The 15,714-nt window shown below is 37.9% G+C and overlaps 2 protein-coding genes across 4 annotated transcripts in view; one reads left to right on the top strand and one right to left on the bottom strand.

Moving 5' to 3' along the window:
* The window catches only part of Zc3h12b (zinc finger CCCH-type containing 12B), a 199,442-nt gene that overhangs the window by 57,352 nt on the left and 126,376 nt on the right, over window positions 1-15,714 (bottom strand). The window lies entirely within an intron of this gene.
* The window catches only part of LOC126493122 (glyceraldehyde-3-phosphate dehydrogenase-like), a 12,622-nt gene continuing 6,842 nt past the window's right edge, over window positions 9,935-15,714 (top strand). Inside the window, exon 1 of the mRNA XM_050129921.1 lies at window positions 9,935-10,696. Coding sequence (XP_049985878.1) covers window positions 9,935-10,696 — 762 coding nt within the window. The remainder of the gene's footprint in view (window positions 10,697-15,714) is intronic.

Here is a 15,714-nt window from a genome sequence, read left to right as displayed (position 1 = left end):
CTATTGTCATTGGTTGGCCCCCAGAGGTGGAAGGTAAATTCTTATTGCTTCGACACCATGAACTTGAGACACAGAACCAAGAGACCCTGAGCTGTAACTGACCTGAAAGACTTCTCCCTGAGAGCTAGCTTTCATGCTACCAGAAGGCATCATGCACTCTTCCAAACAAGGGAGGCAACCGACAGATGAAACCACCTATGACACCTATGAGCCACATCAATGACCAGATACAGTAATGGCATGCCTACCTTCTCTGAAACCAAAAATCCTCTAGTTGGACTTAAGACCCACTCCACAAGTGCTAAATTATGTCTAGTACTGGAAGCCTAGCTAATTCCTTAATGTTAGTGAAATCATACATCTTGGAGTAGAACCTACAACTGCCACTTTACTAAATCAGTAAACTACCTAGCTACATTCCAAATATCTGTCCTTACAACCGCAGGTTAAGTATAGTCCTCACACCTCATCAAAAAAAATTTCTTTGTAAGAGACAGATATGACTATAGAAAACCACACGTGGCCAAAATGCAGTTAGAGAGCCAAGTCCCAAGTAATACTTCTACACTATAACTCCTGCTCCCAAGACTCGGAGTATCACTGTGGAAGAGGGTGTGGAAAAATTCTAAGAATCAGCAGAACAGGGAGTTTGTTGTGAGACTGGCTTCCTAGGAATGTCAGAAGCTATCCCAATAAAGTCTTACCAACACGATGACTTCCTAAACTTGACCTGAACAAGAACAACAATAGACATGCTAATGTGGACTGGGGGTTGGGGGAAGCACAAGAGATCTCTCAACTCTATACAAAGAACCATACGCAAACCAGCAATCCTGTGAGTACAAAAAATGATTTTCCTCAGGAAAGAGCACACCAATTGGTTAGCCAATACCTGATACCATACATACAAATCAGCCCTTATAACATACAAGTAATATACAGACTGAGCAGGTTGTGTTTGTGTATTTAGGAATATACCTAATATATTTCCATATGCATATACATATATTTGTGTATGTAACAACAATTAATAAAAAATGAAGTCATGAATTTAAAAGAGAACATGACAGAATACACGGGAGGATTTGGAGTGACAATAAAAGGGAGAAATGATGCAATTAAGTTATAATCTTAAAATTTCTCTTAAAGTTTCAAAAATGAATGGTTTTATTAATTCTTTGAGAATTTCATACAGTATATTTTTATCATATTTATCACTTCTTCACAACTCCTTTAAGCTCCACCCCTACCTCCTTGCCTACCCATCTTCCCTTTCTTTCTTTCTTTCTTTCTTTCTTTCTTTCTTTCTTTCTTTCTTTCTACACATTGTGTCCTCCTTTTTAATACATTTTTAATACTACTCCTGAGCATGGGACTTACCATGGAGTTTAGTTAATATATCAGGTATAACACCATTAAAGAAAACTGACTCGATGGGTGGTGGTGGCGCGTGGTTTTAATCCCAGCACTGGGGAGGCAGAGGCAGGCAGATCTCTGAGTTCAAGACCAGCCTGGTCTACAAGAGCTAGTTCCAGGACAAGCTCCAAAGCAATATGAAGAAACTCTGTCCCCCAAAACCAGAGAAAAATAAAACAAAAAAGCAAACTGACTCCACTTCCCAGCAGCATTCCCGCTCTAATAGCTCCTCAGCTGTGGCTGAGGACTACAATGTCACTCCCAGTCTTCCATACTGAGACTGTGTCTGCCTTATACAGCTCTTGCACATGCTTTCATAGTCACTATGAATTCATATGTGAATCTGCCCAATTCTATCTAGATGATGTTTCCTTGAAACCATTTACCACCTGCGGCTCTTCCAATGTTTTTTCCCTTCTTCTGTGAAGATCCCTGAACCGTAAGGGGAATGGTGAGTTAGAGCTGTCCCATTTAGGGATGAGTGTCCAAAGTCTCTTATTTTCTGCATGATGACCAGTTTTGGATCTCTACATTAATTGATATTTCCTGCAAGAAGAATCTCCTCTGATGAGGGTTGAGTGATGCACTAAACTATGCATATAGCAATAAGTCAGTAGAAGTTGTTTACGTGTTATTTTATCAAAAATAGTAGTAGTAGTCCCAGAAAATCAGCGACCTTCTTGTTTGACAGTATCAGGTATTGGTTTAATCTTGTAGAGCATGTCTGAAATGCAGTAAAAAATAACTAGTTGATTAATCCCATTATATCCATTCTACTGTTGTACCAGTGGAGATATCTTGCCAGGATTTTCATTATTATAGGTCAGAGAGTTAGTTAGCAGCTGGATGAGACTGAAGAGAACTTTCCTCCTTTGGCAGTGTTCATAGTACCTTCCATCACTGAAAGCTAGCCAGTGCACGCACGTAAAGCTTTCAGATGGGTACCAGCTAGATTTTTTAATGCTCTATGACTGAGTATGTGGTGACGTCAGCAATAGATTATTTTTGTTTGTTTTTTGTTTTTCAAGACAGGGTTTCTCTACGTAGCTATGGAACCTCTCCTGGAACTAGCTCTTGTAGACCAGGCTGGGTCAAACGTACAGAGATTTGCCTACCTCTACCTCCCAAGTGCTGGGATTAAGGTCTTGAGCCACCACTGCCTGGCCAGCAATAGGTTCTTATAGTCAGGTTGTGGAGGGTAACCAATAACAGTGGCAATAGCCTGTAAGTGTTTCAATGTGTATGGTAATTTACCATCCAACAATTAAAAAAAAATTATAACCTTCCTCTGGGGATAGACTTGGTTGACTCCCCATGGGAGGCCTCACCCTCTCTGAGGAATTGATGAGGAGTAGGATGGAGGGAAGGTGGAAGGAGCAGGTGAAGGGTCAGGAGGGGGAAGTGGGGTTGGTATGTAAAATGAAAAGTGATTTTTTTAAACAAAAAAATATGAAAAGAAAAAAGGAAAAAACTGATAGACTAAGAGAGAACAATGAAAGAAATTTCAAATAACCTAAGTGTTAAGTCTGGAGTGTAGCCCCAGCCCCTGGCTTCCATCCCAGCCCCCCTGGCCAGGGAGTTGTATGGGTTTGGACTTCAAATCCCAGAATGCCCCAGGGATGGGCCAGGACCACGCCCATAGGGTATTTAAGTGGGCTCCCAGAGGAGAAACATGTGGTTCCAGGCTTGCATGGGCTCCCTGCTGTCCTGTTTCCCCTCCATGTGCTCAGCCACCCAAGAGCACTGTACTTAATAAAATGATGGGCATTTTGATTTGATTTGATTTGAGCTAATTGGACTTCCCTGTGCCAGCCAAACTGCGCTTCTTATTTTTTTTTCTTAACACTAAGTGAAAGAGGAACAACTGTAACTAATAGCACAGCTATAAAAGGATCATAGACAACTTTCATCAATGATTCCATGTCTAAATTTGACTAATATAAAAAAGTGGACAATTGCCTAAAATACAAAAACTACTGAGAATGAATATGAAAGAAACAGAAAGCCACAAGAGATGAATAACGAATAAGGACGTGAAACCAGGAAAAAATTTCCTATCAATAAAATAGCCAAAATCATATAGTTTCTTGATGAAGCCTAGTAAATGCAAATATTTATATAAGAGTTTGTTAAAATTTATAAGACTTGGAAGCAACCAAGATGTCCTTCAACTGCCATGGAAAAGCAAACGTGACACATCTACAGATATGTAGATCTGACAAAATGAGTTACAAAAGGACATGGGGAAACTTTAATTCCTCATGGTGGGGAAGCAGGGCATCAAGTGGGGTGGCCTGGGCAGGAAGCTGAGAGTTCACATCCTTAACTACTAGCTTGAAAAATAGAGTGAACCGGAAATAGGGTAAAACTTTAAACTCTCAAAGCCTTAGTGACATGTTTCCTTCAGAAAAGCTGCACTTCTCTATAACCTCTCCCCACATATATTTTATTTTACTTTTTATTTTTTATTTTTTTTTTGATTTTTCGAGACAGGGTTTCTCTGTAGCTTTTGGTTCCTGTCCTGGAACTAGCTCTTGTAGACCAGGCTGGCCTCGAACTCAGAGAGATCCACCTGCCTCTGCCTCCCGAGTGCTGGGATTAAAGGCGTGCGCCACCACCACCTGGCAATATATTCTAAATGTATTATATATTTATACACACACATATATAGAGAGAGGTGAATATTTCAGACAAAGATCATGGCATGAGAAATGGCAAATATTTGCCTTGGATACTGAAGCTTTTGTGGTAATTTGTGGTGCCTTTATTTTGGAATTTGGGAAAATGGAATATGAATTTTATTCATTACGTATTGTGACTGGTAAAGGATAACTTGTTGCTTCAAATTATGAGGAGTTCCTTCTTTTGAAATCCTACACTCTTTAATTAAGACTATTTTCTCAAAAAGATTAAATGGATTTATAATAGACATAAGTACATTAGTTTTCAACATGAACGAAGTTACTCAGAAATTAATTTTTTCCAAGCCTAAAAATAAAGTTCCAGTTGGATGATCTGTAAGTTCAAGATTGCACTCTATATTAGCTGTGAAACAATTTCTATTTATAAAACTTACAACATTCACCATGTATTTTTGCTACTCTTTGTAACAACCTATTTTTAACTCTTCTACAGCTGTAGAATGTTAAAAGTCAGTTCAATGCAAATTCTTATTTTGCTGCATACACTCCTTGATGCTTAATATAACGTCTGGTGGACTTTCCTTTTAGTCTGGGGCTATTATAAGACATTCCGCAAACACTTCCTAGCAATTTTGGTTTAGCAGCAGTTTTTAAATATTGTTTACTTAAAGTCCAGATAATTTTCTCATTCTTTGATATTCTGTATGCTTCTTCTCAGCCCAATCTCTGAGTTATATACTGGAGGATGGTAACATAAAGTACTCTGATAAAACATTTGGATCATATAGGATCAGTAATCTTTGAGCAATAGGGAGTTAAAAGATTATAAGAGTGATAGGTTATAAGAGTGATAGGTGGTGGACAACTTCAAGGAACTGTTGTTTTCCAGACACAACAGGGCAATTGCATATATAAACTTAGAGCAATTATGACAAGATGCACAACACCTGTGCCAGCTCAAGCCGGACAGTCTCAGCATGGAGCAGGGAGCGTGGTCCTTAACTCCCACCCCTAGCAGCTACGGAGCTATTGGCATTTGGTAGCTACTAGCAAAAAGAGAGAGAGTCATTTTTCTTTAATGGTGTGACAACATTCTAGGGCAGGCCCCAAGAATATTTGAGCAACAAATTAGACTCAATGGGAGTTAAAAAAAAAGACAAACAAAAAAGGTGGGTGGAGAGAGATATGAGGGTGGAGAGGGTACGTTTAAGCAAGTGCTGGGGAAGATGTGTGTGAAAATAATTAAAGTCCACTGTGTAAAATTTCTCCAATAATTAATGAAAATATTATTAAAACGAACAAAAACCTAACATATTTGTGCTGTATAGAGAACAAAGTGAGATGAACTCAATCAAAGCCACCTGAGTAATTTCAGTTTTCCGGAGATGAGGGCTAGGCAACACAAACTACAATATCCTTTAATCTCTGTGTGTTACCTTATAATATGATAGAATGGAAGTCAGGAAGGTGATCCATTCGATTTTTTACAGATAGCACAAAAACTTTTGTTTTGCTCTACTTAGCATTTTATTATTGTTGTGGCATTTTGCAATTTTACAGTAAATTTTGAAATTTTTTTTGTTGTGTGAAAAATCTCATCAATAGATGCAGAGAAACATTTAACGAACTTTAACATTCTTTCATGATAATTGTTTTTTAATAACTTAGATATAGATGTGCTGTACCCTAACACAACAGTGTCATATAGCAAAGGCCACAGCCCGTATCATACTCAGTGGTGGCCTATTGAAGGCCTTTGTTATGAAATAAAGATAAAGACAAGACTGTGTGCTGTGGGATAATGCTCTTGTACACTGTAAAGATTTTTCACTTGTGTTAGTTTAATAAAACTCTGATTGGCCAGTAGCCAGACAGGAAGTATAGACAGGGAGACCAGGTTAAGAGAATTCTGAGAAGAAAGGCATAGAGTCAGTCACCAGCCAGACACAGAGGAAGAAAGATAAGAATGCCTCACTGAGTAAGGTACCAAGCCACATGGCTAAACACAGACAAGAAGTATGGGTTAATTTAAGTTGTAAGAGCTAGTTAATAATAACCCTGAGGTAATAGTCCAGTTTATAAGTAATATAAGCATCTGTGTGTTTATTTGGGATTGAACAGCTGTGGGACCAGGCAGGACAGAAACTTATGTCTACAACTGGGAGATTTGATAATAGGATAAAAAGTATCAGATTGGAGGAATAAATCAAGATGTTTTTTGTATAAGATGGGAATTATGTTAATAACAATGTACTGTATACTTAAAAAAATTTTAAGACAACGGATTTGAAGCATTCTTTGCACAAAATGACAAAATTGGTAGGTAGCATATTAAATAGACTGAATTAATCTTTCATAAGGTATACAAGTATTAGGCCATTATGCTGTCTATTATAAACATATACAAACTTAAAATTTTGATTTAGAAACAAGCAAAAATGTAAACAGATGCTTTTTTTTTGTGTTGTCTGCTCCTCCCCTGGGTGCTACAGCCACTTCTAAACACTCACTCAGAGACTTAATATTAATTATAAACCACTTGGCCTAATACTTCAGGCTTATTACTAACTAGCGCTTACATTTAAATTAACCCATTTCTATTAACCTATGTATTGCCACATGTATGTGGCATTACCACTCTACCGGCATCTTGCTTCTTGGGCAGCTGGCTGGTGTTTCCTCTCTCTCCACTCTTCTTTTTGTATCTATGTTTGGATTTTCTGCTTGGTTCTATTCTGCCTTGCTAGAGGCCAAAGTAGCTCTTTATTAACCAATGGTAATAAAACATATTCACAGCATACAGAAAGGTTATCCCACAGTACAAAAACATTGTTTTATATTATGTAGCATAAAATTAACCAATTAGCCATTTCAGGGTTTGGTTGCATTTAATACATTCACATTGTTATCCAAAGGTCATTTATATCTAATATTAAATATTGTCTTAATTCCAAAAGGAAACCTGAACATATTTAGACTTCCAGTTAGTTTCTCCTTTTGTCCTAATTATTCCCAACCACTAATTTGCTTTTGATTTGTATGAATTTTCCTTCCATGGATATTTCATACTAAATGATGACAAATAATATGCGACCTTCTGTGTAAGGCTTTTTCACTTAGCATAATACATCTAATATTCATTTACATTGACGTATGTTTCATCACCAGATTTCCTTCTGTTGGATGGTTAGAGTACATTGTATTTAGATGTTCATCAACAGATGGACAGTTGGGTGGGGATTTTAAATAATATTTCTATAAACAAATGTTTATAGTAACAAACCTTTTATGCTTTACATATGTTCGAATATTTTTAACTATTTCTAAAAGATTCTACATATAGAAAGTGAATTTCTATGGCACATGATAACTTCATATTTAAACTCTAAGGAAATGCAGAACTGCTTTTTAAAAGATGTACACTATTTTTATATTTTCACTAAGAAATGCATTTTACTAATCTCCCCACATTCTCACTAGCAAAAAATTTATGATTTTATGAATTATTATAGCTATGCTGATGACAGTTAAGTGTATTAATTTTGCATTTCCCTACTGACTAGTGATGCTGGCCATTGCCAGGAGCCATTTCAGGCTTCTCCTTTCTCACAGGCCCTTGAAGTAAAAACTTTGAGACAGAAAACTTAAAGTTAACCAAAACATTACGTGCTAACCTTGGAGACTCAAGCTCTGGAAAGCACCACAGAGTGTCTTCACAGCTTGCTGCTTATCACTAAGAGCAGGTGTTCTAGCCACTGACCTTGCAACTGCCCCACTTAGCTGCCAAGCTGAGCTGCTGAATCCCTTCCCCTTTCCCCCTTCCCCAGTTCCCCCTGCCTGAGTTCCTCACTGAGGAGTATATAAGACAGGGAGCTTGCTTCAATAAACGAAGACCTTGACAAATTGAGAACAGAATCCTGTTTGCCTGCTTGGTCTTCTTTCCCTCTCTTGCCCATGTTCTTTCAGGTGGTGCCCCTTCAGACCCTGGAATAACTGGACCTGCTGGGCGGGTTACAATGGCGCCCGAACCAGGCACCTGAAGTACAGCCAACTATTGGACGATGAAGCGTGGTCCCGGGACAACAAAAATAAAGAGAAGGTTCTGCTGGCTGTAGGACTCGGAGAGATCTGCAGGACAAGGAAGGCGCAGGTTCACTGTCGTCCAATAGACATGGGACAATCACTTTCAAAGGAAGAGAAATTCATACAAGAATTTAAACAGTCACTCAGGGAGAGGGGAGTAAGAGTTAAAAAGAGAGATTTAGCTGAATTTTTTTGTTTTATATATGAAAAATGCCCTTGGTTAGTTTTTACCAGCCCAAAAATTCACCCTAAAACTTGGGACAAGGTGGGCAAAAATCTTAATGAGATGATTAAAGCAGGTAATTCTGTGCCAGATATTGTTATTAATTACTGGTTCCTGATCAGGGACGTAGTAAATAGCCCAGAAAAGGGAGGGGATGGTTCCCCGTCTCATTTTTTGTCTTTTTTTATTAATTTTTATTTATTTATTAAAGATTTCTGTCTCTTCCCCACCGCCGGCTCCCATTTCCCTCCCCCTCCCGCAATCAAGTCCCCCTCCCTCATCAGCCCAAAGAGCAATCAGGGTTCCCTGCCCTGTGGGAAGCCCAAGGACCACCCACCTCCATGGTTCCCCTCTCTTAACAATAGTCACTGAATTCTTAGAGGCCTCCCGCTGGCCCTAAAGAGGTCGTGAATGAGAGCCCTTCCCCCTGTCCTTCAGTTATAATTAGTATTCCCGAGGACCCCTCTCCAGGACCTGTTAAACCTACAACAGCTCTCCAAAAAGGGGGACTGTGTCCGCTGGAGATAAGAACCATAAAACGCCTAAAGGCATTTATCCATCGCTGGCCGCTTTTAAAGATGAAACCAAACCCAGCTGGAGAGATTCGGAGCTTTTGGATTCAGAGTCTGAGAATGAGCTACAGGAGAAAACGGCTAGATATGGGGAAGAGAGGTATGATAGAGGAGGTAAAGCTCCTCGAGTCTTTCTCAGTCAGCCAAAAAAGGCAGCCGCTGCCTTATGCCTTGGCCACACCTGATAGCATGCCTTTGCCCACTCCTTTGATTCAGGAATTGTTTAATACAAAGGCTGCCCTTAAGGCGTAAATAGGGTGTCTCAAGCAAGTGCTTACATTACAACATGAAGTCTCAGACATTTCCTCTCAGATTCGGGACTTACAATTCACTATGGGAAAGGGCCTGACTTTAGACAGACGGGCAAACTCTAGACTTAATCGTAAAATGGCTTATCCAGTCCTGACCGGGCTGCTGAGCCTCAACCTGATACCACAGAAGACCCCCTGGGGCTAGAATCAAGACAAGAGGACAATTATGATCAGGATCAGGTGGACTCTGATTTGGAGGAAGAACCTGAACAAAATGAATGTGAAACCTTTCAGCCCATATATTAAAAATTCAAAATTAAACATATTAAAGATCTTCACTCTGCTATTAAAAATTATGGGATAAATGCACCTTTTACTTTTTCTATATTGGAGGGATTAGCAGGAGAAGGATTTATGCTGCCCACAGAATGGAGCAAGGTGGTCCAGTCAGTGCTGACTAGAGGACAGTACCTGACCTGGAAGTCTGACTTTCTCGATAGGGCTGAGGCCCTTGCTAGCAAAAATAGAAGAAACCCATTAAGTCAGACTGCCTCCTGGACAGCTGATAAAATCGCTGGCAAAGGCAAGTTTGTGGATGAAAAGAGGCAAAGGGGATTATCATCGGGAATACTTTCCCAGACAGCGCAGGCTGCCCTGGCAGCTTGAAGGGCAGTTCCCTCCACTGGCGCCACTACCACCCTGCTCACTAAGATCATTCAGGGGCCTCAGGAGCAATATGCCCAGTTTATGGGTCGGCTCCAAGAAACAGCAAAAAGCATCTTGGGGCCGGAGGAAATGGAAGGGACTTTGGTCAAACAACTCGCCTTCGAAAATGCCAATACAGCATGCAAAGCTGCATTAAGGGTAAAAATGAGGGACACTGATGTTTCTGGTATGATTAAAGTGTATAATGAGGTAGATAATTTTGGCCATCAGCTATCAAAGTCAATCAGCCTGGCCATCGGCGCAGTATTTAAGGGACAAAGGGGACACTCTCGCCCTGGAGGGAAGACGTGTTTCGCCTGTGGTCAGCTGGGACATTTTGCAAGAGAATGCCCCTCTCAACCAATGGTTGGAAATAATCAAAATGGTCCTGAGAACAGAGGGGGTGGCCTCCCTTTCCCCCCCCCCCCGCCCCCATGCAGGCAGGGCAGACATTGGGCAAGTGAATGCAAATCCAAGACCGATAATATGGACAACCCCCTAGCCCCTGTCTCTGCTACTGCAGTTCAGGGAAACGGGGAAAAGGGCCCCGGTTGGGGGCCCTTACTCACCAATTCTGTACCAGCCAGCTCAAACACCAGCGCCCAATGTAAGGGGAGCAGCCCAACGTCAAAACCCCTTTACAGGGCCACCCCAGGGAGCACAGGATTGGACTTGTGTCCCTCCTCCACCCGGATTATAACCCCTAAGGATGGGACCACAATTATAGAGACCGGTCTATATGACCCTCCTCCTCCTGGCAGGCCATCTTTTCAACTCTTGATCATGTACATCGTCCATATTCAGGCAAATAGATTTTCCCCCATTTTTAGTTGAGTCCTTTTAGTAAGATTTATTTCTATTCTGATGTGAAACATTAATGTTTATTTTGACCTACTCGAGTATTTTTGAGATAAATACTACACTTTTATTAAGTATGATTTTATCTAAATACATATCAATAAATTAAATGTGCTGCTATTTTACTAAATAATTTTGTTTATTTTCAAAAGGGATAGACTTCCTTTTTGTGATTTCAGTGTATTGCTTTGCTACCATGTTAATTCTGTCTTATAAAACGAGTCAAAAGTGTTTTCAACTATTTTTTTAAAGAGCTTACAAAAACATAACTGTACCCTTTTTCTTTCTTCCATATAAGATCTGCATATATAACACAACCTGGATTGGAACTTGCTAAAATAGCCTCCTCTCAAGTGTTATGATTATAGGGATACACAACTGCACTATGTACTTCTCTAAGTCTTTAGTGGAAGTCATAGTGAACCACACAGTCTTGTTATTTGTTGGGAATTTTGCCTATGTAATTAATATTTTTATTTGTCATGGTTATGTTCTGGCTTCTTAGTTTTCTTCAGATAGTTGTACATTTGGGTTCTAGGAAATTGTACATGTCATCTAGGTTATTAAACTTTCCAACTTATTATATTCTACTACAATTGTTTCATTGTTTCTACAGAAGTAAGACTAACATATTTTTTACTTTCATTTCATAGCATATATATGTATATATATACTCTATTTAATAAGTATATATACTCTATTTATATATATTTAAATATTTATATGTATAAGTATATATGCTCTATTTTTTCATTGCCACTCCAATTTTTGTCAAATTTGTTTTTCTTTTCAATCTAAATTTTAGATTCTTTGATTCCCTTTTGTTTGTTTTCACTTTCATGATTTTCTTTAAAGATTTACTTTGTGCTTTCCTTTTCCAACTTTTCATTTCCATTTAAAGGTCCTTAATGTTTGAATTTAGATTGTTGACCCTTTTGAGGCTACTATTTGTGTGCTCCTGATTGTATCCCGAGTATCATCTTTTAGTAAAGATAAGTGATAAATCCTCTAAAGCCCACACTACACAACCTGCCTCTCAAATAATGAAACTATAGTAGACATTGAGTACCTTGGGAGGCCACCTCTAAGTAAGTAGATTCTATTTGATTTAGAAACATGATCATTCATTCTCAAAAGACAAAAGTAAACATAGACTTGTATACAAATGCACCCTATCATTTATAAATGGTAATCTCTAAACAGAAAGATTTGAATGTATTTCTGAAAAAAGATGCTAAAACTTAATGATCCTGATAAAATGTAGTCAATCATAATTATCCTAAAATGTTATATACAATTGAAATAACTGTATTTTTCTGCCAATTGCTAATTTTTCCACAAATTACTTTTATATAAATGTAGAATACTCAGCATCATGAAATTCTCTCTAATCATTAGTTTTATTTAATCTTTTTACATTTTTATGCATTTCAAGGTGTTTCATTATTTTTCTATATTTTCTTCTTTGATTACCACTCTCTTCTAATCTCGCTGATGGAGTTATTTATTTTCCTCTTGCTATTGTTTTATCATTCTGAGAAAAATCTCAGGTCCTTAATAATTATGTTACCAATATTCAAATACATTTCTCAGTCTATAAATATAAGTAATTTGATAATCTTCTACACCAAACATGTATAACTCTATTAACTATATAAAATAATCATTTGATACATTAAGACAAAGCCAAATCAAATCACACAGAGAATATATATTGAAGAGTTCTTCAAAATTCACGATGCTTTAAATACTTATTAGGCACTTACTGTGTGCCTGGTCTTCACATACATTATTTTAACTAAGTTTATTGAGTAATTTAGCAACTTTATATTGGACATCTGTTGTCAATGCTACAGTCCCAATAAACAGTTCTTTTTATGGGCAAGGAAATAGTAAATACATACTTGAAAACCACATAGCTAGTTAAAGAAAGACAAGGTTAAATCCAGTCAAAATTGTCAGGATTCTTTCCATGTACAGCTGATGTAACGTTTCTGTGGTTGGTCTGACAGCAGTCACCAAACTGTTTTATTTTTTAAATTATTAATGTTTAATTTCTTCAGTTTTCATCATGTCATTTAAATTATAAGTTACATCATTTATAACTGATTTTGTTCTGGTTTCACATTTTCAAATTTCCTTTTTTTTATTGAGCTCTACATTTTTCTCTGCTCCCTCAGTGCCTCTCCCCTCCCCTTCAACCCTCTCCCATGCTCCCCATGCTCCCAATTTACTCAGGAGATCTTGTCTTTTTCTACTTCCCATATATATTAGATCTATGTATGTCTCTCTTAGGGTCCTCATTGTTGTCTAGGATCTCTGGGATTGTGACTTGTAGGCTATTTTTCTTTATGTTTAAAAATCACTTATGAGTGAGTACATGTAATAATTGTCTTTCTGGGTCTGGGTTACCTCACTCAAAATGATGTTTTCTAGCTCCATCCATTTTCCTGCAAAATTCAAGATGGCGTTGTTTTTTTTTCCTGCTGTGTAGTACTCCATTGTGTAAATGTAACACATTTTCCTTATCCATTCTTCAGTCGAGGGGCATTTAGGTTGTTTCCAGATTCTGGGTATGACAAACAACGCTGCTATGAACATAGTTGAGCACATGTCCTTGTGGCACGATTGAGCATCCTTTGGATATATACCCAAAAGTGGTATTGCTGGGTCTTGAGGAAGGTTATTTCCTAATTTTCTGAGAAATCGCCATATCGAAGGAACAAGCATAGGACCAAACTAGTCCCTCTGAATGTGGTTGACAGTTGCATGGCTGGGGCAGACTGAGGGGTCACTGGCGGTGGCACCAGGATTTATCCCTACTGCTTGTGCTGGCTTTTTGGGATCCTATTCTCTTTGGATGGATACCTTGCTCAGCCTAGATATAGTAAGGAGGGCCTTGAACCTTCCCCAAAGCAATATGCCTTACCCTCTCTGAGGATTGGATGGGGGTGGGGTAGAAGGGTATGTAGAGGGAATGGGAGGAGGGGAGAGAGTGGGAACTTTGATTGGTATGTATAATGAAAAAAGAAAGTTTTCTTTTTTAAAAAAATCAAAAACAAACAAACAGAAACTTGGCTTAAAGACATGCTGACATGTCAAAAATTATGATAACCCTAGATTCCACAATGAAAGGTGGAGATATTAGGCAAGAAAAACTCAAGTTTGTGTATTTCTTGGGGTGGATAAAGAAGCTTTACCTTAATTTTTTATCTTTAGTAAAATAGGCATGGTTAAATTGTTGCTGGAGAGATAGTGCCGTAGAGGAGACTTGGCTGCATAAATATTGTGAGAATGAGACTGGCCCCTGACACACTGACAGTGTTGGAATTGTTTGAGACAGTATTTCTCTGTGTAGCCACTCGCTGTCCTGGAACTCATTTTGTAGACAGAGCTGGTTTATAAATCATAGGTTCACCTTCCTCGGTGTCCCAAGTGCTAGAAATAAAGTTATGGGCTACCATACAAAAAAAAATACTGTAAGCTTTCTCTTCTATTGGACCAGTTTATTCTTCTCTTCACATTCCAGAAGTGAATTGTTTTATTGCTATACATTGGTAATAAGTTTCAAAATCAGAAAATAATTTCTTCAACTTAACTTTTTAATTATTCAGGTTCCTTGAGAATTTATATGAAATTTAGAATAAATTTTCCTATTCATGTAAAAATTCCAGTAGAATTTTGATAGGTATGTAATTGAATCTATAGGCCATTTGGGGTAATACATGCATTTTAACTATAATTCACTGCTACAATCTATGATTATAATGTGTCTTTACATTTTTGATCGTTAATATTTTTGCCTGTATTTTCAAGTTTTCAATTTAGATAATCCTTCATTTTTGTTTAGGACTTTGTTCCTTTTTAAATAGCATGGAATTATTTATGAAATAAATAATGGAATGCTTTTTCTTATCTCCAGTTTTGATGGCTTTTGTATATGAAAATACTATGAACTTTTTGTTTAGATTTTGCTTTCTTAAACTTTGTTTAAGTGAATTATTCTAACCTCTTCTTGTGAAAGCTTTCTGGGTTTCTCTATATAAAGTTATGTCAACTGGAAATACATAATTCCATTTCTTTTCTGTTTTCAATTTGTACCTAATATAATCCCTTTCTTGCCTAATGTTTTGGTTAATACATCCAATGTTAATTTTAACAACAGTGACAAAGATTGAAATACTTCCTTGATCCTGACAATAAAAAGCTTTCAGTCTTTCTCCAATGGGATTTTCATATCTGCCTTTCCGTATTCAGGGAATTGTCTTGTATTCTTATTTAACTAAATGATAGTATCATGAAAAATATTGAATTTTGCCTGCAATAACTAAAGTGACCACTTATTTTTCTTTCTTTTTTCTGTAAACAACATATATATTGTTGAATGAGTTTCATTTTATAGAACCATTTGAGTCCCAGATTTAAGTCACACTTGACAGTAGCATATTACCCTTTTAATGTACTATTGAATTTAGTATGTTACTGTTTTGTAGATATTGTTGCCTTTACTCTGAACATTGGTAAAATATACATTTGTGTTATTATTATGCTATTTGATTTCTACTTTTTAATATAATATTCCTTGCCCCATGTTTCTTTTTATTTGCCTTTTATGGACTGGGCAGAAAGGAATAGTAGCTGTTGAACTTTATGCCATTATTTTACGTTATTATAAATTTTACTTTGTAAAATTCAAGTTATCAATATTTTGACCATAACTCCTTTTTTTTAAATTCCTCTTATTGGCTTAACAATATGGAGTTTGGTATTGTTATTCCCTTGGAAACTACAGCTCCCAGACTCCTCCTGGAGTACGAACACCTTGGCGCCCGCGCGCCCAGGTGAAGGCCATTCCTCCCAGATAACCTTGCGCCCCCCGTTAAAAGCGAAGGTCCACGAGGCTTCGCTCTCTTGGCCCCTCTCTTGGCCCCTCTCTTGGCCCCCCTCTTGGCCCTTTCCCCCCC

This window comes from Alexandromys fortis, unplaced genomic scaffold (genome assembly GCF_014885135.2).
Source record: "Alexandromys fortis isolate MF-2015 unplaced genomic scaffold, M_Fortis_MF-2015_v1.1 scaffold_317, whole genome shotgun sequence".
Taxonomy (NCBI): domain Eukaryota; kingdom Metazoa; phylum Chordata; class Mammalia; order Rodentia; family Cricetidae; genus Alexandromys; species Alexandromys fortis.
This window is presented reverse-complemented; position numbering and strand designations above follow the sequence as displayed.